General features: G+C 38.1%; 2 protein-coding genes across 2 annotated transcripts; both read left to right on the top strand.

The window, feature by feature from the left end:
• Nucleotides 1-99: 99 nt before the first annotated feature.
• On the top strand, nucleotides 100-6,204 carry LOC146313597 (uncharacterized). Its single transcript, XM_084739570.1, has 3 exons — nucleotides 100-372; nucleotides 1,416-1,661; nucleotides 2,928-6,204. Exons 1-3 carry the CDS (start codon nucleotides 192-194, stop codon nucleotides 5,252-5,254), a joined length of 2,754 nt encoding a protein of 917 aa, XP_084595696.1. The 5' UTR covers nucleotides 100-191; the 3' UTR covers nucleotides 5,255-6,204.
• A 5,858-nt stretch (nucleotides 6,205-12,062) lies between these two features.
• Nucleotides 12,063-23,394, top strand: LOC146313596 (uncharacterized). Its single transcript, XM_084739558.1, is given in 5 exon segments — nucleotides 12,063-12,259; nucleotides 13,953-14,198; nucleotides 17,407-18,696; nucleotides 19,826-22,172; nucleotides 22,174-23,394. Coding segments are annotated over 5 exon segments (4,131 nt in total). The 5' UTR covers nucleotides 12,063-12,078; the 3' UTR covers nucleotides 22,241-23,394.
• The last annotated feature ends 975 nt before the right edge of the window (nucleotides 23,395-24,369 follow it).

The following is a 24,369-nucleotide window of genomic DNA, read 5'->3' as shown; positions in this document are numbered from 1 at the left end:
TAATTGCTTAAACCAACCATCAGTGTCTTATTGTGAAGGTTAGAATTGTAGCGGAAGTTGAAGGTCTGTTTCCGGGTCGCGGCGACTCGTTCTGGCGGACAGTCAGCAGTTAGTGTTGTGATGTTTGTGTGTTCATCAGCAGAGTGAATCTGTCCTCTCAGTGTCCACTTTGACTCTGTCCAGAGTGTAAAATGTCCTCCAGACTTCAGGAGCGGACAGATTCATTCAAACAGCAGCTGCTGACGGCACAGAGACGACATCTGATTGGACACTTGGAGACAACAATATCCGGATATGAGGAGCAGATCGATCGACAACAGAAGCTGCTGGATGTGATTTTACAGCCTAAAATCAAACTGAGAGGAGCTGCAGGTTTGTTCTCTTTAGTTCTACTGCTGGAAACATGTTGACTGAACTGATGCTAAGCTAACGTTAGCCCAACAATCCATAGTCTGTCTGTTAGCCGCAGCAGCTAGCTCTGGTTAACAAGTTGCATGTTTTTCTGACTGCGTGTTGTATATTGATTACTGATTATTGATTATTTATCATGCGTACGAGGCCTCTTGAAGGTGCCTGTAAGTATGTAATGTAACTAAGTAAAGTTTTTAAAAAATATTTCCATTCATTGTATGTTACTTTATACTTCTACTTCACTACATCTCAGAGGTAATATCAAAAACATTGTACTTTTTAGTCCACTATATTTGTCTGATGGCTTTAGTTATTAGATACTTTTGAAACTGCAGTTCCTGCACCCTTCCTGTCCAGTGAAAACCATGTATCTCCAACTGTGTTGAATGTTTGTGACAATCTGAAGATTGAAATACACCTAAGAATAATTTATAAATGGTTTATAATGAAGCTAAATCATTACTGTTAAATTCTAAATAAGTTCAGACTATGGCTGCACAATTAATTGAAATATCATCGTAACTGTGATTTGGTCAAGTGCAATATTCCAATCACTGAATCATAACTTAATTGCATTTTCTTGAAAAAGGAAAAATGTGCAAGAAACGGTATTATACTGAAGTACTGTAGTGCTGCCTCTCGGATCAGCTGGAAAGTGAAAGTAAGCTATTTTTCTGACTTTGTAGACATGTAGTTCTCATAGAACAGTTTCAATGCTAAAAACATACAATCATCTTACAGATCATGAAGCATTGCAGTAGATTAAACAGGCCACCAGATGCCACTAAATCTTACACACTGTTCCTTTAAATTTGATCATCTCTTGTATGTCTTAGCAGATATAATACTGATGTTACACTACAGTACATTCTATATGAATCCAAGTGAAAAGCTGTCCTGTCAGATCTTTACCTGCAAAAACAATCACATACAAATCAAATATCACTGTTTGAAGTTTTAACAAACTTGCAGTTTGCTTAAATGTGTGTGTTTGTGTATTTCAGTGTTTCCTGCAGACGTCCAGCAGCTGTCTGTGATTAAAGATGAGGTTCTCCCTGAGCAGCAGGAATGGAGCCACACTCAGTTTCAGGATCTTAAAGATTTATTCAAACAGCAGCTGTTAACAGCACCTCGAGAAGATCTGATTGGACACTTTGAGACCACAATATCCAGATATCAGAAGGAGATCGATCGCCAACAAAAATTGCTGGATGTGGTTCTACAGCCTGAAATAAAGCTGAGAAGAGCAGGTTTGTTTTCTTTCTGCAGCTGGAAACATGTTAATTGAGCCTGTTTTGTTGCAGGGAGCTAATGCTAATTTAACGTTGGCTAAATCAGCAGTCCACAGAGCCACATCTCCATCAAACTCTAAACTAAAGATGAAGAAGTTTCTCTGTTCTTCCCACCAGCAGCTGAAGTTAATCAATTTTATTATACAGTGAATGCACGTTAGAAAAGTCTACACTCTCAGAGACACACAAACACACTTACTAAACATTTATTTTCTTAAAAAGACAATATAAAACAATTCAGCAGTGATGGAAATTGTTGCCAGTTGATCAGCAGACTGATTGATCTGCTGATCATTTCAGCTCTGGTATAAATGCAGAAAGACTGCAGACATTTCACACAGTCCAAATGTGCTGAGCTCAAAAATGAAAATTATATTTAATTTCCACTGTGGTGGTTTGAATTCAACTGTCTGTCATTTAAGTAATATTTTAACTGTTGTTATAGACATCTACGATTTGATCTAAAAATAGATGCCCGCCTCAAGGTCCATCACTTTTGCATTTATCTTGAACAATGTAGTTGTGTTACACATCCAAAAACCAGCTGAGGCAGGTGCTGGACCAACAAAAAGTAGTAATGGCTTCCTTCATCATATAATTTATTTAGTATATCCATAAGTGACATTTTGAGCCCATGCACCTTGTCCCATGTGGTTTTCTAGCAAGCTGGCTAAGGCAACCATGCTAACTTCGCTAACAGCTGTGTTATCATTGGCCACATAGTCTTTTTAAGTCTGCTTTGTGAGTTTTGAGGTCTTAATTTTTTTATGAAGTTATCATATTTGACTGTTTGTCTCTCTTGCACAAAAACATCTGAGGTAATCAGCTTCTGCTCTAGGATATTGTGATCAGCATTTCTTCATTAATTTCTGATGTCTCATAACAGAAATGGTTGATCAAGAAAATAACTATCAATACTGGAAATAATCAGTTGCAGCCATGGTGGCAAGATCAGCAAAGTAATAGGGGACATTGGACAAAAGGATTTCATGTTAAAGGGGTAGCAACAGCTGTTTTAGCCTCAGGATACCTCTCTGTTGCCAGATGTTACTATAATTAAATGCAGTCATCTTTTGGGTGTCTTAGCAGATATAATTACACTTTTATACTGTGGTATATTTTAACATGCTACAGTACATTTAGCAAATTATTACATGCAAAATCTCAATTTCAGGTTTTAACACAAACTCACAGTGTTCTTAAATGTGTGTGTTTATATTTCAGTGGTTCCTGCAGATATCCAGCAGCTGTTGGTGATTAAAGATGAGGTTCTCCCTGAGCGGCAAGACTGGAGCCCCAGTCTGGATCAAGATTATTCAGAGCCCCCACACATTAAAGTGGAACAAGAAGAAATCTGGATCACCAAGTTCACATTCACTCCTGTCCCTGTGAAGAGTGAAGATGAAGATGAAGAGAAACCTCAGTCCTCACAGCTTCATCAAAGACTATCTGAACAGATGGAAATAGAAGCTGATGGAGAGGACTGTGGAGGACCAGAACTGGCCAGGAACTCACATCCAGGTACACATTTAACACCTGATACTGATGACAAGACTGAAGACTGTTTTGAACTGGAGATTCAAGTTGATAATGATGATGAAAATACCAGAGGTGGTCAGTTAGGTTTAAACGTTTTAAATAATGACAGATATAATTTTTGTGAGGAGCTATTTAGCTGCTCTGTGTGTGGTAAACAATTTAACAAAACCTCAAATCTGAAGAGACACATGAAAACGCATACAGGAGAAAAACCATTCAGTTGCTCTGTTTGTGGTAAAAGATTTGCCCTCAAGGCACATCTGCAGAATCATTTTAGATTCCATACAGGAGAAAAACCATTCTGTTGCTCCGTTTGTGGTAAAAGATTTGCCCAGAATGCACATCTGCAGGGTCATTTTAGATGCCATACAGGAGAAAAACCATTTAGCTGCACAGTTTGCGGTCAAAAGTTTGCCCTCAAGACAACTCTGCAGAATCATTTTCGATGCCATACAGGAGAAAAACCCTTCAGTTGTTCACATTGTGATAAATGTTTTTCACGATATGCACATTTACAGTCTCACTTGAGAACCCACACAGGAGACAAACCATTTAGCTGCAGTGTTTGTGAGGAAAGATTCACTTGGCGCCATCAGATCAAAAGTCACAAGTGTGGTACTAAGTCATCACAGCTTCATGAAGTCTGGACCGATCTGGACAAGGAGGACCCAGAGCCCCCTTACATTAAAGAGGAACAGGAGGGAGAGCAGGTTCGAGGGCTGGAGGAGGCTAATATCACCCAGTTCACATTCGGTCCTAATCCTGTGAAGAGTGAAGATGATAATGAAGAGAAACCTCAGTCCTCACAGTTTCATCAAAGACAAACTGAACAGATGGAAACAGATGATGATGGAGAGGCCTGTGGAGGACCAGAACCAGCTAGGAACTCACATACAGATACACATTCACAATTCAGTAGTGATGAAAAGGCTTCAGACTCTGCTGAGACTGATGTCAGTGATGGTGACTGGGAGGAGAACAGAGAACCTCAGTCCTCACAGCTTCAGCAACCACAAACTGAACAAATGGAAACAGAAATGGATGGAGGGCCAGAACTATCTAGGAACTCACATCCAGATACACATTTAACACTTGATACTGAAGACAAGACTGGAGACTCTTCTGAGCCCAAGAGAAATAAGTGTGATAAAGACTGGAAGAATCATGACAGAAAATCGTTCCTGTGCTTTGTGTGCGGTAAAACATTTAAACAAAAGGGAAATCTGACCACACACACAAGAACTCATACGGGAGAGAAACCATTTAGTTGCTTGTTCTGTAGCGAAAGGTTTAGTCAAAAATCAGGTCTGGATTACCACTCAAGAATTCACACAGGAGACAAACCATTCAGCTGCTCAGTTTGTTGTAAAAGATTTGCTCACAAGGCACATCTGCAGAATCATTTTAGATGTCATACAGGAGAAAACCCATTCAGCTGCTCAGTCTGTGGTAAACAATTTAAGCAAAACTCAAATCTGAAAAGACATATGAGGACGCATACAGGAGAAAAACCTTACACCTGTTCACTTTGTAATAAATCATTTTTAGAGCGTGCATATTTACAGGTACACATGAGAACCCACACAGGTGAGAAACCATACAGCTGCAACGTTTGTAGTGAAAGCTTCACTTGGCGTCGTCAGTTCAAAAGACACAAGTGTGGGAGTGAGTGCTCACAGCTTCAAAGGCTGGAAGAGGCTGATATCATCAAGTTCACATTCACTCCTGTTCCTGTCAAGAGTGAAGATGATTATAAAGAGAGATCTCAGTTCCCACAGCTTCATCAAAGACAAACTGAACAGATGAAAACAGAAGCTGATGGAGAAGACTGTGGAGGACCAGAACCAGCCAGGAATTCTCATCCAGATACACATTTAGAGTCTGATACTGATGACAGAATTGATAGTGATTTTTGGAAGGAGACCAGAGAATGGCCATCAGAATTAAACTATTTGAAAAAAGATAAACTCTCTGAAAGTGTTAATGGATGTAATTCTGGACAGAACACTTAAGAGCTTCTTTAGCCTAACAGTGATGACAGTGTTGAGACTGATTTTTGGAAAGACAACAAACTGTATAGTTCCTCTGAGTATGGTCAAAGATTTCCCCAGATCCACCACATGTCGAACTACATGAGGTTTCCCTTAGAAAAAGAGCAAAGAGAGAAAGAAGCATTAGTTTCATCTGTTTGTGGTCAAACGTCTTTTTAAGTTTTACTTAAGATACATATGATAACTCATACAGAAGAGAAACCATTCAGTTGCAGTTGGTGGTTAAAACAACACAATCTCACATGGTCATCTACAGTTTGAAAAAAACGTGAAATGCCACATCACTTCACTCACAAGAGAAATTATCCATGTTCTTGTTGAGATCAGCTAGAAATAAAGCTATGGAGTTGAATTGCAAAAAACATGTTTTTACTTTACTGATTAATCTGTGGACTATTGTCTAATGTTTTCACCAACAGTCCCAAACCCAAAAATATGCAGTTTACTGTCACACATGTCAATAGAGTCAGTAAAGCAGCAGATCCTGAAACTTGAGCCGGCATTTTTGCTTCACGTACTTACACTATTAGTTGATTATGAAAATAGTTGCAGATTATGTTCTGTTTCTTTCATTATATAAAGTGACTTTGTTTTTGTTTGTACCAAAGTTATTTAACTATAATCAAGCGTTCAGTTTTTGTAAGAGATCCATTCCCTTAAACCTATTTAATCTATGTTTTTATGTTTTAAATATTGATAACAATGTTCCATGTACACTCATTGGACTGCTATGTAGACCTGATCCTATCTACCACTTATCTTTGTATTTTATTGAATGCTGTATTGTGTATTCATCTCTGTAATTTATACATGTTGACAATGTGGACCTCGTTAAAACTTAAGAAAAGGTTTCAGATAACTTATGGTGCTTCTTTTGCAGATAAAAATAAAACTAAAACTTGAAACTTGGAGCTTTTCATTGTTGAAGAAATTATTTGAAAACGTCCTGCCTATCTCTGGTTCATGCGGGTTCTGAATTAATTTCTTACTACAGATCTTAGGCCTCATTTATAAAATGTTTTTAGATTTGTACTTGAACTTAGTCTTCAGATCATTTCTGACAGTGTGCTTCAGTTCAGAAAAGATACTGAGCATAAGACACAGGTTCTATGAAGCCCATTTGTAACTTATGTACCTGTGATCTATAAATCTCAAATTAAATTGAAATTGATGGCAGCTGCCTTAGAGTTCTCAATGTTGCCCTTGCATATTGCTGCACAAATGAGGGTAAAGCCAGAAATAGCCATGGACCAAAAGAGAAAAGCAGACTTTATGGATAATGAGATTATGGGTATGGAAAAGGAGAATAAACCAGGCAATATGTATTATTCTTTAAATAATAGACTTACACGTAAATCCAACCATGTAACTTGGAAATGTTGCATTTGATTTCTTATTTCTATCACATTGTTCAAAAAGCTAATGCAAAGTTGACCACAGCCTTGGTTCCCAAACTGCAATACTTGTACATAACCAGCAGGGAAGTCACATATTTCAAGTCTAGACTTTGCTTAGAGATGAGCTCATTTCCATGTCAAAGTAATACTCGTGCTTTCCAGCCTCATTGCCCTGCCTCACTTGCTACTTAAATGTACTTCAGCTTTTTCCACTCATATGCTTCACCCAGAGGTGGTGGACTTATCATTAGACAAAGGTCAACAATTGTCTTGGGCCCCGAGCTACCAAGGGCCCCATAAAACAAAGTAGTTTCCAATTAAAGTGAAATGAGCATGCAACCTGTTTTGACCCAACCACTCAAAGAATCAGAATCGAGAATCGTGAAGACTTGGAATCGATATGAAGAACAGGAATGAAAATTGTTAAAATCCAAACGAAACCCAGTCCTATGCAGGAATGTCCAAAATATTGCCCACCAATAACGATCATCTGTAAGATAATATTGGCTGACACCAATAATTTTTGGATTTGTTATAGCAGTTGTTATAGCAGTTTTCAGTTTGATATCAACATGGCTGTAACTCAGTTGTAGGCAAGAGGCTGCAGGAGTGTCAAAGATAATCACACAGTTCTACAAAGACCATTTATTAGTCAACAGTCATAATTGACAACAGATTATAATTGATTTTATTTTATTATTATTATTATTTTTTTTTTTTTTTTTTTTTGGCTCTACCCACAAAATGGATGATGGATCCATAAAACTGCCATTAGACTGTATTTAGTTTGGACTTCTGAAGAGACTATGTTAAATTTTTGAGACTCACTCTGGTGTACACCAAACAACAGGACTGAGACCATGTGAAAAGGTGGGTCTCGGTCTGCTTCTAAACAGACTCTGCTGGCTATCTTAGCAGTAGGTTACAACTGCTCTGCACAATACTATACTACAATACTTGAAGTGAAAGCTCCAAGTGTTTTGTCAAGATGGTAGCAACAACAAGAGAGCACCATCCTGTTTACTTTTTGTCAACAACCAAGCATGATACATTAGCATTAAGGCACTGATTGATTCGATGTCAACTGGTATGTGGCAGTACTGGCAAAAATCAGTCAGTAATATTAAGTAAAATGAAATTAATGTGTTTCCAAAAAAACTCTTAAGTTTAACAGTTTTAGCATTAAGTGTCTTGTCTTCTTACTTTATTTGTATGGTATTCAATTAACTAAAAGTCGAAAAGGATTTGTTAATCATTGCATTCTGTTTTTATTTACTTTTTTCACAGTGTCCCAACTTTTGGGAATTGGGGTTGTATAAGTACAATTTATAGCACTAGGTGGCAGCAGTGTCTCAGGGAAATCCAATGTTTTTCTTTCATTTTAACATTTCTGCAGATTTTTGTGGTGTTCTTTAGTTTCTGTGCAAGAAAATTCAGGACTTACTAACAGACACCTCTAACCACATTAAATGTGCCTTACTGAGATTGACAGTTCAATAAAAATGGTTATAAGACTATAATGTTTTAATAGATTTATTCAGGGGTTAATTCATAGTTATAGTTACTAAGTAATGTTTAATATTTTTTCATGTTTTTTGGGGTTGTTGGACTGATTATTTATTTGAACTGTCTGGGGTGGGTGCCTTCAATTCACTTCTGTTTCTACTTTCCTTTATCTGACAGAAATACTGTGTCACTTAATTGCAAATTTACTTTTTTTTTTACTACTTGTTTCTGGTAATTATAGTACTGTTTCTGAGTTGCTGTATTCACCTCCATTTATACTTGAGTTGTTTTGGCCAATGATGTTATTTTTACTTTGTAAAGTAACTTGTGACTGTTTTGTAAAAAGTTATATAAATCAAATATATATTATAATCTGTCTCTCCCTGCTTTCAGAAAAATTGTCTGTCACTTGAAGAGCTGAATGGCTGGTTTGAGACAAATTTGACCTGAACATAGACACAAACCAGGTGAGACATGACTGTAAACTCACAATCCAATCCAGTAATAATGTGTTTATTGACTTGCACTTGAAGCACTGTCAAGGTTAAAACAGATTTTTAATATTTAGATGTCTATTTTGAACTTGGCTCAACAGCATTCAGTGACTTCAACAATGTAATAAATATTCAACACTGGTGTAAAGAGTACTGAAAATCTGTATTCAAGTACAATTACTGTTGCATTACTAAAATATTACTCAATTACAAGTAAACATACTGGTGTTTAAAAACTACTTAAGTAAATTTATTCCTCATAAAACTACTCAGAGTATTATTTACTTTTTGACAGTTGATGCATTATCAAGAGCAGCCATTCAGTTGAACAAGGTTTCTGTTTCAGTCTAAATTACTCCAAACTCCTGCCCTTTTCTGTTAGTTTAATGCAGTCATGGTTAATCTGCTAAATTGTGTGTCAAATGAGAGAATGTCCAGTACCTGTACATGCAATAGTCTGAAGACATTATTACACTCTATACCAGTGGTTTTCACACCTTTTGTGGTCAAGACACCCCAGCAGATGAACCAAAATGTATTCATATCCATACAGTAAATTAAAAATTAATTCTTAACTTTTTGTGTACCTGTATATCTCTATAATAATATAATGTAGGGTTGTCAAAAAATCTCAAGGTACACCTGGACTTGCCTCACAGCATACCAGTCTGTATCAACACACCATTTAGGAACCAATGCTTTATATCAGTGGTTCTGAACCTGGGCATCCCAACCCCACTAGCAATCATATGGGAGTATGATTGCTATTTTGAAACTTGAATGTCGGCAGGTATGATTCATCATTCACCAATAATCATCACCTTTTAATTCATTAATACAGAGTGGCTCATCACTATCTACAGCAAAATCCTCGAATCACAGTATTCAGGAATTCATCCTTCAATTAATTCTTCTTCATATTTGTTGGGGTCTGTCCAAGATGATTTCTTTCATCTGAAGAACAAGAATTTTTAGACCAGGTCATCTCTGTAGCACTATAGTTCTTCATTATAATGTAGTTTCTTACACATTTTTCCTTTCTCAACAAATTGTGTGTTCGTGGCTGTGCGATTTGGATATTTGCAATTTCAGTGATACTGCAATTAATTGTGCAGCCCTAGTTTGAGCTTGCATCAGTTTCTTTTAGTAATAATTTATGACATGTTTGCAACCTAATTATAAACCATTTATAAATCATTTTTAAGTGTAATCTTATAGTGAAGTGCTACTGAATTTCTTCAACACATACAGGATCCTTCAATTTATCACAAACAGTTTTGCCTGGACAGGAAGGGAGTGATCACTGCAATCTGAAAAGTAACTAGTAACTAAAGCTGGCAGATAAATGTAGTGGAGTAGAAAGTACAATAGTTACCTCAGAGATGCAGGAGTAGAAACAAGTACAAAGTTACAAAATGAATTATAATATTGAAGTGAAGTATAAAAATCTTGAATTTGTGCTTAAGTAAATGTACTTAGTTACATTCCATACTTAGGGACATTTTCAAGAGGCCTTATTCACATGACCAATAATCAATAATCAAAATACAACTCAGAGTCAGACAACTTCTGTTGTCGATCGATCTGCTCCTCATATCCGGATATTGTTGTCTCCAAGTGTCCAATCAGATGTCGTCTCTGTGCCGTCAGCAGCTGCTGTTTGAATGAATCTGTCCGCTCCTGAAGTCTGGAGGACATTTTACACTCTGGACAGAGTCAAAGTGGACACTGAGAGGACAGATTCACCCTGCTGCTGAACACACATACATACACACACACACACACACACACACACACACACACACACACACACACACACATCACAACTAAGTGCCGACTGTCCGCGACGACCCAGAAACAAACACATTTCAAAATAAAACGCATAATTAGTTTTAGGAATAAGTGAGAAAGTCCTGAAAATATTATTACTGTCATTATTTTTGAATAAAATATTATCTTATCTAAGTTTTCTTCATATAAACAATTATTTCACTGAATCTTTATTCAGCATCTTCAAATAACAAAGTCATCTTAAACACATCTGATAATAAATCCAAGCAGCATAAATCAAAACACTAAACAAAAAACAAAACAAATAGAAATAATAAATATCTAAAAAGACAAATAACATGTAAACAAAAACAAATTTAATTAATTTAATTAACTTCAAGGGGAGTTTCATCCATTTATAATGCAAGTAAATCAAACAATCTTAAGGCACTTTTCTTCACTTTCTTAAGGATGACAGAAAATTAAAATAATTTCTAAATGCCATAAAACGTAGAGATACTCTGAAAAAAACAGCTACAATCCTGACATCTGTAATGAAAAACTGATAAATGGTTTTAGGTATTTAAATTATATAAATTATATAAATTGCCTGAGGTGCTGAAAAATATATCCATTTATGTATATAAAATTAACCTATAATCAAAATATTATTACATCAAAATTCACCATCGTTGCTTTACATGCAAACACCAAACTTAATAATAGGTGCGTTCGAGATGATCCAGGCCTCCGCAGAATCGATCAGCGGCGGTCAGCGCACAATGCATGCAGGTTAGATTTGTGTCCGACTTGATCCCGACTTGCTCTGACGTCATGCACACGTGGGCAACGATAACCTCACGAGATCGAGGCGGCCACAGTTTGTAGAGCCAGATGCCGCAGCTGCCCTCCATCGACTGCAAACGCCTGGCTGTCACCAGATTGACAAGCTGATAGGCTCTGATTGGCTCTTAACTTTGACAACAAACACCACGTGTTGTATAAAATACTAATTTTCTGTGTAATTGTAATATTTAATGCCCGACATATCCGTCTTCTGTTCTGCAATGAAGTTTTAATCTGTCAGAAAGCAGATATTTAGTGTCTGATAATAATAAAGGTTATATATATAGGACTTATCAAAAGAACAGTTTAGTGCTTTACAAGGCAGATAAAAGAACAGATGTTACATGCGTCAAAAGGAGGATCTCTTCTATTTTAACTTAAATTTACGATCAAGAACGCACTTTATTTCTTCAGGCATGATCATGATCTGCAGACTACAGGTAACCTACAGGTGATCTGACAGGATGTTCGTGTCTCTTCCTCTAGTCTCTCCTAAATCTGTTGAAAACTGTCCGACTTGACTGCAGCTTTTTGTCTCCACCTCCTGCTGTGGCCGCCTGATCTCGTCTACTCTCCAGGCGAGGCGCAGTTCATCTCGAACGAACCTAATGTGGTATTCAGGCACAGACATCACGTTCCTCCTAGTTTGTTTCCGGGTCGCGGCAGGCAGTTTGCAGTTAGCCTGCGTTTTACGATGCGTGCTTGTGTGTTCAGCAGGGTGAATCTGTCCTCTCAGTGTCCACTGTCCACTTGACTCTGTCCAGAGTGTAAAATGTCCTCCAGACTTCAGGAGCGGACAGATTCATTCAAACAGCAGCTGCTGACGGCACAGAGACGACATCTGATTGGACACTTGGAGACAACAATATCCGGATATGAGGAGCAGATCGATCGACAACAGAAGCTGCTGGATGTGATTTTACAGCCTAAAATCAAACTGAGAGGAGCTGCAGGTTTGTTCTCTTTAGTTCTGCTGCTGGAAACATGTTGACTGAACTGATGCTAAGCTAACGTTAGCACAACAATCCATACTCTTGTTTGTTAGCCGCAGCAGCTAGCTCCTGTTAACAAGTTTGATTTAGTTCTCTGACTTTGAGTTGAGTTTTCATTATTGATCACGTAAATTAGGTACCTTTAGGTATTGAAAGTACATCTGCTTATATACAAATTCATGGTACTTATGCCTAAACGTTTCCATTCATTTTATGTAACTTCATACTTCTACTCTACTACATCTCAGAGGTAAATGTACTTTTCACTCCACTACATTTATCTGACAGCTTTAGTTACTAGTTACTTTTCAAATTACTGAAGCTAAAGGATTCTTTATGTGTTGAGAAAATTCGGTACCACTTCAAAATAAGTCTAAACCTAAAAATTATTTATTGCAAGGCTATTAATTTGGTTGTAAACAATTTAAAAAGCATGACTAAAAAATAAAAACAAGTTAAATCTAGGGCTGCACAATTAATCACAATATCACCCAGGGTTCTTACACATGTTGCACTGAATTTTAATGTCAAGTTTTTCAAGGTTTGAAAAGTGTTTGGATTTTAGTTGAAGTGCTTTGAATTGCTTGAAATGAAGCCAGTCAAGCCTCACTTGCTACTGAACACCCACAACCTGCTCGGAGGTCGCTGTACTCCAACAATTAATCAATTATCAAAACAGTTAATGATTAATCGAATAATCAATTAATAACGGATTAATTGTTGCAGCTCCAATGGGGTGCTAAATCTACTTACAGACAAGTGTCACATTTTGAAACATGAAACTTTGTTGTGTTTTTCATTAATTTGTTACCTTTCTGTTGGAGCCACAGTACTATTTTTGTTTTATTTCTTTTGTTTCTTGGTTAATTAATTAGAGGTAATTATATGGAAAATGCAGAAATGCAGTTTTGTTGTTTGTACACGGGGTGGAGCACAAGGGCAGAAACACAGGTAATATAAGGTGAAGCTGATGAGCAGCAGGTGTGTGAACAGGGGCAAGCAAACAGTTTTTTGACTGCGTGTGTGGCAGCATGGAAGTTTGTTGGACAATGTATTGGAACTGAAACTGTTAAATGGATACTTGCCTGTGATGGAAACCTGTCAGAGAAAGAATAATTGACGTATAATGGTTTACCTGTGTGAAGGTGAGCACATGTGAAAATAAATGGCTCACCACATCCAAAGAGACCGGCGTATTGGACATTGGTTTATTGTAGTTGCCAAGAACACACGTCCGAGTAAGTTCTCCCTGTCCACCCCTCAGTGGACTTAAACGTAAATGTTTGAGTTTTTATTGAAAGACTCCACACTTTCTGTGCTTTTACTTAAGTGAGTTTTTTAGCGCAGTATTCTTCTTGTAGTGGAGGACTTTCATAGTGAGATGAGATCTTTGCAATCTGCAAGCTCACCACTAGATGCCACTAAATCCTACACACTGGTCCTTTAAATTTGATCATCTTTTGTATGTCTAAGCATAAATATTTCTGATGTTATCCTTAACTAAATTGTATATAAATTCAAGTGAAAAGCTTTGACCTGACAAATTATTGCTAGCAAAAAAACAAAAACAAAACTCTAATCCAAAAATCAAATATTACCATTTAAAACTTTAACACAAACTCATGGTTTTCTTAACTGTGTTTCTGTATTTCAGTGGTTCCTGCAGACGTCCAGCAGCTGTCTGTGATTAAAGATGAGGTTCTCCCTGAGCAGCAGGAGTGGAGCCACACTCAGTTTCAGGATCTTAAAGATTCATTCAAACATCAGCTGCTAACTGCACCTCGAGAAGATCTGATTGCACACTTCGAGACAACAATTTCCAAATATCAGAGGGAGATCGATCGCCAACAAAAACTGCTGGATGTGATTCTACAGCCGGAAATAAAGCTGAGAAGAGCAGGTTTGTTTTCTTTCTGCTGCTGTAAACATGTTGACTGAGCTGCTTATGTTGCAGGAAGCTGATGCTAAGCTAATAGGGGTGTAACGATTCACTCATGCATCCGATGCATCGGACTTTAATGTGTGAGATTCGAGTGCATCGGTCCGGACGGCCCTGCATCGATAAATAGCTGAACATGAATCGGAAACAAATCGATGCAGCACTAGTGTATCAATACATCTCATTGGGATGCGCATACGTTTAATTTTGGCATCAGGGAGCTGCAACTGTTAATTTCACTCCGTCTTCTCTCTCCTGCTGTCTCAGGCTGCACCACTCTCACTGGACGCCCGCTACTGCGCTCACAAAACAAGCGCTCCCTCCTTCCTCTCCTGTGTCTCCTCTTCATTTACTTAAAACAGACAGCACTGAAAACAGCAACAGAAGTGACATTGTACCGCGTCGCACCACCAAACTTTCATAACGCTCGAGTGTAGAATAAGTTTGGGTTTTATAAGAAAGATGAGAAACGCTGCTGCAGATCATTTATGCAAAACATGTCAGACAGTGGGGAACAGAGACACAAGTCTGACCCACAGAGACGTCATGTGACTGTGAGAGCAGGTAACACTTCACTGTTCCTCTACACTGATCTAAACCACAGCACTCTTCATATGAAACAGAGCAGTAGATCATCTTACTGCAAAAATACTGATTTTAAATAATAAAATAAATTTTCTCATTTATCTCATTTACACGAGACTCATAATAAGATATAAACATCACTGTTATGTCTTCTTCTCTCTGTCTCTACTGTTACTATATTTAGTAAAACTATCAGGATTTTTTGGCAACTAACAGCACTCTACAAATGTAGCATTAGTTGAATCAAAATGTAAAGACTGACCCATTGCATTGTCTTGTATTGCATCGTATTGTATCGTATCATATCGTATCGTGACAGAGCTGAATTGTATCGAACTGAATTGTTGGCCACTTAAAGATTTATAAAAGATATCGTATCGTTGAACATGTATTGAGATGTGTATCCAATCGTCTCAGTCAGTGAGATACACACCCCTATAAGCTAACTTTAGCTAAACTATCCAAATCCCATGTCAATCCACAGAGCCATGTCTCCATGAAACACAAAACAGTCACAGCCTAATGGTGGTTGTACATACCCACTGGATAACCTGTGTGTAATTGTGCATCACTTCCTGCAGACTTCAGAAACCCTTTCTGACTCTGGTCCCTTCTCACTTCAAAAGCTTCTCTTTTTTCCTCATGGTAATTCCAACATCATTCTGCGAACACTTGCACTCTGGGCACACATGCTTCTTAGAGGTGATGATAGCTTACAACATAAAGCACAAAATCTTCAACAATCAACTAATGGCTTTATCTAGTGGATAAAATCTGTCACTCAAAAGTTGAAGTTAATAGAACTGAATCAAAGATGAGAAACGGATATCTTATGCCAAATGTCCTGCCAAATGAGCTGCTATGCTAATTTCATTAATGCCTGTGTCACCCTTGGGCAAGTCTTTCTCACTACTATGTTTTTGTTTTAAAATGCATATGTTTTGCTAAATTTCCACCTAGTGTCCACACTACCCCAGCCTTTAAGGACACTTAAAATGGAGATGCTTGAAAACGCTGCTGGACCCGTTTCAGTTTAAAACTCCTGGGTTGCACTTTAGCCTGGACTGGCAGAAATGGAGACCTTTGGAAACAATAGATAATAGAAACTTCTTGATTGGGTCTGTCAGTGACTGTGTGTCATTCCCTGATTCATCACAACAAGAGCTTACAGATGCTGTGAGCCTGGCTGTCACTTGAACACGTCACTCTTTCACTCTTTTATTTAGTTTTAATGCTCTTTAAAAGTTAACGGGCCCTATTTTACACCCAGCACACACCAGATGACGTGGGTTATGCAAGCTCTCAAATAGTCCTCGCTAGATCAGTCACATGACTACTGGCGCAACCATAGTGTTTGTGCCAGTATGTTCATTGGGATCCAGAAAAACAAGATTAAACAATTATTATCTATAACATACAAAATGAACAAGAGCTTATGTCTGATCGTTAGTCTGGCCTGACCTCTAGTTCTGTTCTGTTCAGCCTGATGGTGGTTGTGTGCAACTGCATATCACTTCCCACAAACTTCAGAAACACCCTCTGACTGTGGGCACCCAAGCTTCTTAGAGGTGATGATAGCTGACTCTCTGATTGGTTTATTCCATGTTATGCCCCAAACACATCCAGAAATTAACCAAGGCATTTGGGTGCAGTTGATAACGCATGCAGGGGACACCCCTGTGCACCTCTAGCACAAGATGGCAAAGGTGAATTTGGACATGCCTTGAATAAATTAAAACCCTTGATCTTTAAACCATGCACTTTAGATCGCTTTAAGATTGGGCTCGGTGTCTCTGGATGTCTGATCTTCATCTGTCTTTTAATCTGTGCCTCGATATCCATACTGGACTTTACCGTCAGCCGAGTCACCAGCCATGAAAGCCAGTGTGCATTATAGCTAATCATACCACTGCTGGTGTTTTACTGAGAAAAGAGACATTCATCCATTCTATGGTGAAGGCGAATACCAGCCTACAATTCAGCATCACGCGTTGAGTTACTGGGTCTGATTCTGGCACAACATGGCTAATAGAACTAACACTTATTTACAAAGTTAGTTAGCATGTTTGCTGTGTTCCCTGAGTGACAAGGGAATACCCCCCATCTCGACAAGTTGTTTCAGTCATAAATGTGTGTGTGTGTGTGTCGATAATGGAATCATTTTGATGCACCATTGTTTTAAAGATGACTTCTATATGTTACCTGCTAGCTTTAGTTAGCCTGCTGTTAGTGTGTCCAACCACCGTCTTCAGACAGAAATGGACATTTTAAATATGATGGGAAAGAGAGACAAAGAACACTATGTCATTGACAATGCTTTAATATAAAAAAAAGTGGCATGAGACAGCTGCTGAAGACATTTATTGCCTACTCACCTTTTTTTTTTTTTTACCACTCAAGCCACGGCAATGACTGCTGTCATGATGCAAAGCCACAGGTTATGCAGTCATCTTTTATATGTCTTAGGATATTTAATTATAATTATACTGTGATATCATGCTACAGCACATTTACCTGCAAAAAACAAGCAAATAAAAATCAAGGCATTAACACAAACATTTAAATGTGTGCGTTTGTATTTCAGTGGTTCCTGCAGACATCCAGCAGCTGTGGGTGAATAAAGAAGAAGTTGCCCCTGAGCCACAGGAGTGGAGCCCTATTCTGGACCAGAAGGACCCAGAGCCTTCACACATTAAAGAGGAACAGGAGGAAGTGTGGACTAAGTTCACATTCATTCCTGTCAATGTGAAGAGTGAAGATGATGATTCAAAACCTCAGTCCTCACAGTTTCATCAAAGACGGACTGAACAGATGGAAATGGAAGTTTATGGGGAGGACTATGGAGGACCAGAACCAGCCAAGAACTCAGATCCAGATATACATTTAACACTTGATACTGAAGACAAGACTGAAGACTGTTTTGAACTAGAGATTCAAGTCAGTAATGATGATGAAAATACCAGGGAAGCTCATTTAGGTTTAAGCTTTCTGAATAATGCCAGATATAGTTCTTGTGAGAAGCTATTCAGCTGCTGTGAGTGTGGTAAACAATTTAACCAAAACTCAAATCTGAAGAGACACATGAGGACACACACAGAAGAAAAACCATTCAGCTGCTCAGTTTGTGGTAAAAGATATGCCCGGAATGCAGATCTGCAGGATCATTTTAGGTTCCATACAGGTGAAAACCCTTTCAGCTGCTCAGTTTGTGGTAAGACATATGCTCGGACAGCTTGTCTGCAGGATCATTTTAGATGCCATACAGGAGAAAAACCATTCAGCTGCTCAGTTTGCAGTAAAAGATTTGCCCAGAAGGTAACTCTGCAGGATCACATCAGATCTCATACAGGAGCAAAAGCTCCCAGCTGTTCACTTTGCAGTAAATGTTTTTCACGGCGTGACAGTTTACAGATACATATGAGGTCCCACACAGGAGAGAAACCATTCAGCTGCAATGTTTGTGATGCAAGATTCACTTGGCGTTGTCAACTCAAAAGACATAAGTGTGGTGGTGAGTTGCCACGGCTTCATGAACTCTCGACCAGTCAGGAGCCAGAGGACCCAGAGACCCAACACATTAAAGAGGAACAGGAGGACGCCTGGAGCAGCCAGGATGGACAGCAGCTTAAACTCTGGACCATTCAGGAGGGAGAGCAGCTTCCAAGGCCGGAGGAGGCTGATATCACCAAGTTCACATTCACTCCTGTCCCTGTGAAGAGTGAAGATGATGAAGAGAAACCTCAGTCCTCACAGCTTCATCAGAGTCAAACTGAAGAAAACACAGCTGCAGAACACTTGAAAATAGAGCCTGACAGAGAAGACTGTGGAGGATCAGAACCTGTTTTCAACCCTGAAGTTCAGTTACACAAAGCCGGTTTGTACAATATCATTTTTATTCTTACTTTTGACTGCTGGGAAACCAGCTGCCACTAAAAGAGCTCAAGGTCTTTACTGTCACATGATCAACAATAACAGTGAAACAGTCACTGTCAATGAATTCTTAGTTCTCAGCTCTGTCCAGCAATACTTATACATAATCATGCAAATAAAAATAAATAAAATAACTAATTGAAAAAAATAAAAATAAGAGATAAATGACATAGGACCATTACTGTATACTCCACCCACTCCATTACTGTGTAACGCTCTCTGAAAATGTGTATTCTGATTTGTAAGAATAAAACTCAGAATCTATTTTTAAATATGCAGCTGCTGATCTATAAATGTATATATTGGTATGTCAATGTGTAGCCTATACAGCTACCCCCAATCAAAACCTTAAGCTACTAGTCGCTCTTTTAAGCCATTACTGGACCAGTCGTTGCATGTTTATGATTTTAATTTAATTATTTAAATATTTCGGGGGCATCAGAAAATGGTTCAAGTTCCAGTAGGAGTGGACGGAATACTGCTGACATCACCATCACTGGTGCCACGCATGCCCACAGCACAGATTTTGCTATACTGTCATTATCTTGATAAAGGTTTTAGCATATTAAAATTAACATGCTTTACTGTGGCATGGAGGTAGAGGTGTACACACTAGGAATTAGACATTTAGAAATTAGACATTTTCTAACCCTGACACAGAAGCACCTCTTAAGGTAAAGCCTCAGCTACAGTCAAAATGCACTGGTAATATTTGATAGCTGCAATGATGAAATGCCAAGTTTACTGCCGGTGATCTGTTGCTGTCTGACTGAACAGCCTCATGTAAGTGATATTTCGCAACTGTTCATACTATAACCACATTTGTTAGTGTAACTCATTTGGTGTTTTCAAAATCATTAGATTAAGCTGAGATCAATCCCACATTCTGTTCATGCTCAGGGATTACTGTTATGTTGCAGCTGAGAGCTCGCAGTGTGCATGCAGCATATTAGATTTAGTAATTCTAATAAGTGATCATAAAGTTAAAAAGCAATGCTTGGTGATGGTATTGTTAGATTAAATGTTAACTTGAAGTTTACAGTTTTCTAAAACTTGTGTATGTATTTCACTAGTCTCAACAGACGTCCAGCAGCTGTTGGAGAATAAAGAAGACGTTTCCCCTGAGCAGCAGGAGTGGAGCCCCAGTCTGGACCAGGAGGACCCACCAGAGCTGCCACACATTAAGGAGGAACAGGAGGAACTCCAGACCAGACAGGAGGGCGAGCAGCTTGGAGAGCTGGAGGAGGTTGATATCACAAAGTTCACATTCACTCCTGTAACTGTAAAGAGTGAAGAGGGTGATGAAGAGAAACATCAGTCCTTACAGCTTCATCAAAGCCAAACACAAGAGAACAAAGATACAAAACATTTGAAAACAGCAGCTGATGAACAAGACTGTGGAGAATCAGAACCAGACATTGCTTTACCAGCTACAAATGACAAGACTTCAGACTCCTCTGAACCTGAGACTGATGACAGTTGTGATTGGGAGAAGAAAAGGGAGACTTGCACAGGTTTATGTAATACTGGAAAAACATCAGTTAGCTCATCTGAATGCACTGCAACCTCTTGTGACAAAGTACATTGGCAGAAACACAAAGAAATCCAGACAGGAAGGAAACCATTTAGTTGCTTGGGTTGTGGTAAAGAATTTACACTTAAGTCAAGTCTGAAACGACACATGAAAATCCACACAGGGGAGAAACCATTCAGTTGTTCAGTTTGTGGTAAAGCATTTGTAGAAAGGGCATATCTGAGACAACACATGGCAATCCACACAGATGATAAACCATTCAGTTGTTCAGTTTGTGGCAAAGGATTTGCACAAAAGGGACAACTGACTGAACACTCCTCTGTCCACAGAGATGATAAACCATTCAGTTGTTCAGTTTGTGGTAAAAGATTTGGAAATGGGGGAATTCTGAGACGACACATGAAAATCCACACAGGGGAGAAACCATTCAGTTGTTCAGTTTGTGGTAAAGTATTTGTGGACAGGGGATATCTGAGACAACACATGGTAATCCACACAGATGATAAACCATTTAGTTGTTCAGTTTGTGGCAGAGGATTTGCAGAAGGGCGATATCTGAGACGACACATGAAAATCCACACCAGACAGAAGGGAGAGCAGCTTCCAGGGCTGAAGAAGGTTCGTATCACAAAGTTCACATTAATTCCTGTAACTGTAAAGAGTGAAGAGGATGATGAAGAGAACCCTCAATCCTCACAGCTTCATCAAAGCCAAACAGAAGAGAATAGAGATACAAAACAGTTGAAAACAGCAGCTGATGTCGGATCAGAACCCAGCATTGTTTTACCAGCTACAAATGACAAAACCTCAGACTCCTCTGAACCTGAGACTGATGACAGTTTTGATTGTGAGAAGAGGGAGACTCAGACAGGTTTCTGTAATACTGGAAAAACATCAGTTAGCTCATCTGAATGCACTGCAACCTCTGCTGACAAAGTACATCTACAGAGACACAAAGAAATCCAGACAGGAAGGAAACCATTTAGTTGCTCAGGTTGTGGTAAAGGATTTACACTAAAGTCAAGTCTGAAACGACATATGAGAATCCACACAGGGGAGAAACCATTCAGATGTTCAGTTTGTGGTAAAACATTTGTAGAAAGGGGATATCTGAGACAACACATGTTAATCCACACAGATGATAAACCATTCAGTTGTTCAGTTTGTGGTAAAGGATTTGCACAAAAGGGACAACTGACTGAACACTCCTCTGTCCACAGAGATGACAAACCATTCAGTTGTTCAGTTTGTGGTAAAAGATTTGGAAATGGGGGGATAATGAGACGACACATGAAAATCCATACAGGGGAGAAACCATTCAATTGTTCAGTTTGTGGTAAAGTATTTGTAGACAGGGGATATCTGAGACAACACATGAAAATCCACACAGATGATAAACCATTCAGTTGTTCAGTTTGTGGTAAAGGATTTGGAGAAGGGCGATATCTGAGGCGTCACATGAAAATCCACACAGATACTAAACCATTAAGCTGTTCAGTTTGTGGTAAAGGATTTCGAGATTGGGGAAATCTAAGGCGACATGTGAGAATCCACACAGGGGAGAAGCCATTCAGTTGTACAGTTTGTGGTAAAGTATTTGGGGAAAAGATATATCTTACACAACACATGGGAGTCCACACAAATGATAAACCATTCAGTTGTTCAGTTTGTGGCAGAGGATTCGGAGATGGGAGAAATCTAAGACGACATATGAGAATCCACACAGGGCAGAAGCCATTCAGTTGTTCAGTCTGTGGTAAAAGATTTGCAGAAAGGGTATATCTGACACAGCACATGGGAATCCACACAAATGATAAACCATTTAGTTGTTCAGTTTGTGGTAGAGGATTTGTAGACAGGAGAAATCTGCAACGACACATGAGAATCCACACAGGTGAGAAACCATTTAGTTGTTCAGTTTGTGGTAAAGTATTTGGAGAAAGGATATATCTGAAACGACATATGGGAATCCACACAGATGATAAACCATTCAGTTGTTCAGTTTGTGGCAAAGGATTTGTAGAGAGGGGATATCTGACACGACACATGAGAATCCACACCACTTAACTTGCAGTATTTGAAAATATACTCAAAAGGAACATTTGAGACAAGACTGCGCTTAGCCAAAAACACAAGTGCTTAATGTGTCTCCTTTTTAGGATGATGATTGAATAAAATATAAGTTTTTTTTATGTTTGTTCTGGGTAAACTGTTACATATTAATCAAGTAAAAACAAATCCTCAGAATAATTGATAAATTAATCATTATAAATAATGGTTTGATTAATCAAAACTATTAATTAGGTGCAGTCATAGCACTTTCAGTAATGCCATACTTGTGATTGAATCAAGTAATCTTTGGGTTATTTGAACTGATTGACTTTACTGTGTCCACTAGCGACCTCTCTGCTCTGGTGTTTGCTGATTTCTCTTTGTACAGTGTGATGGTAAATTCAACCAAAACATTGAAAAGAACCAATCATGTCAGAGCTTTTCAATACTCATTGTCCTAAAATAGTCACACCCCGTGTCCTGTTTAATACTGACGGACTTAATTACACATCCAGAGGTTGATTAGTCATAATTTAGTTTGGAATGACATTTGTTAACATAAAAACTAGATTGATGTCAAACACTTAACCATGAAAACATGGCTTTGCTTAGACTATATTTTGTGATAAAATAACATCTTGAATAACACATGCCAATGCACACAATATATATCTCAAAATGTGTTATTTCTACTATAGTGTCACTTACGCACATATAATACCTGTCAGTATGCATATTTTAAATATATTTATTCTCTACATTGTGAGAGAAATGGAATTTAGCACAATATACTGCATGAACATCTCCAGTTTAACTGGTATGATGATGTTGTCCCTGATGTCAACTGGATGGCAGCAGTATCGAAAAAGAAAAACATTTCTTCTGCTTTTTTGTGTTCAAGAAACATTTGAAAAGAAAAATCATTCAATCAAATTCAACAGTATGTTAAAGTCATTCAAGAATATATTTTGCATTTTGGTAATAAAACCAGGAAATTAATAAAATACACTACTAACTGCTTTAAATGTGACAGTTCAATAAAGATGCATAAAAGACTATCATGTTTTTAATGGGGTTATTCAGGGGTTGATTCATAATTACTATAGTTACTAAATAATGTTTGATGTGTTGTTTGCATGTTTTATGGGTTGTTGGGCTGTTAGTAAGTAGAGATTATTTTTTTATTATTTGAATGGTCTGTGATGGTCACATTTTCTTGGCTTCTGTTTCTGCTCTCAGGTATCTGTAATGTCATTTAAAAACAGATTGACCTGGGATTTTACTTTTATCTTTTTCTACTTCTTGTTTTCGGGTCATTTTGGCCCTGTTTCTGTGTTACCTTGGTGTAGCCTGTTTGAATCCATGATATTTTTTGTAAACCATGGAGAGTTGAACAACAAGAAATTCCCACTATATTTTATTCATATTTTAATGCTATATTTTATGTTATACTTTAATATGTTATTTCTTTCATTCTGTGGTTTCACAATAGCAGTTATATAATATTTCAGAACTACCCTAACCCCTAACCCCTAACCCCTTTTACTTGAGTAAAAGTACTAAAAACCATTATGGAGAAGTACTCCACTTGAAAATTCCTACATTAAAAGTTGAACTCAGTGCAAACACATTTTATCAAGAGTATTGAAAGTAAACGTATTTGAGTGTAGAATGAGAGCTGTATTTGTGTCATTACATAATTAATATATTCTTGGATTATTATTGTACATATGCAGCCATTTGATCAGGGCAGGATTAACCCTCTTGGGGCTTTACTGGCAAAAATAAGGCATGCTTTGACCTCTCTGTTTCTCCTGCTCTGTCTACTGTGTATGTGATAGTTCGCAATTATGTTGTGATAAATTGAATAAATTTGGGTAAATTTTGTTGAAACCCTCCTAAAACCTGCCACAGGGCCTGTTCTCAACTCAGCAAAATATCTGTATAGTAAACCTGCTTTTTTGAATAGGCTCTTGTTATTCAGAGGAGGCTGTCTGTGGCAGCAGTTTCTGTAGCATCTACTTAGACACC

The sequence above is a fragment of the Lutjanus erythropterus genome, chromosome 16, assembly GCF_056507025.1.
Source record: "Lutjanus erythropterus isolate fLutEry1 chromosome 16, fLutEry1.hap2, whole genome shotgun sequence".
Classification (NCBI taxonomy): domain Eukaryota; kingdom Metazoa; phylum Chordata; class Actinopteri; order Lutjaniformes; family Lutjanidae; genus Lutjanus; species Lutjanus erythropterus.
This window is presented reverse-complemented; position numbering and strand designations above follow the sequence as displayed.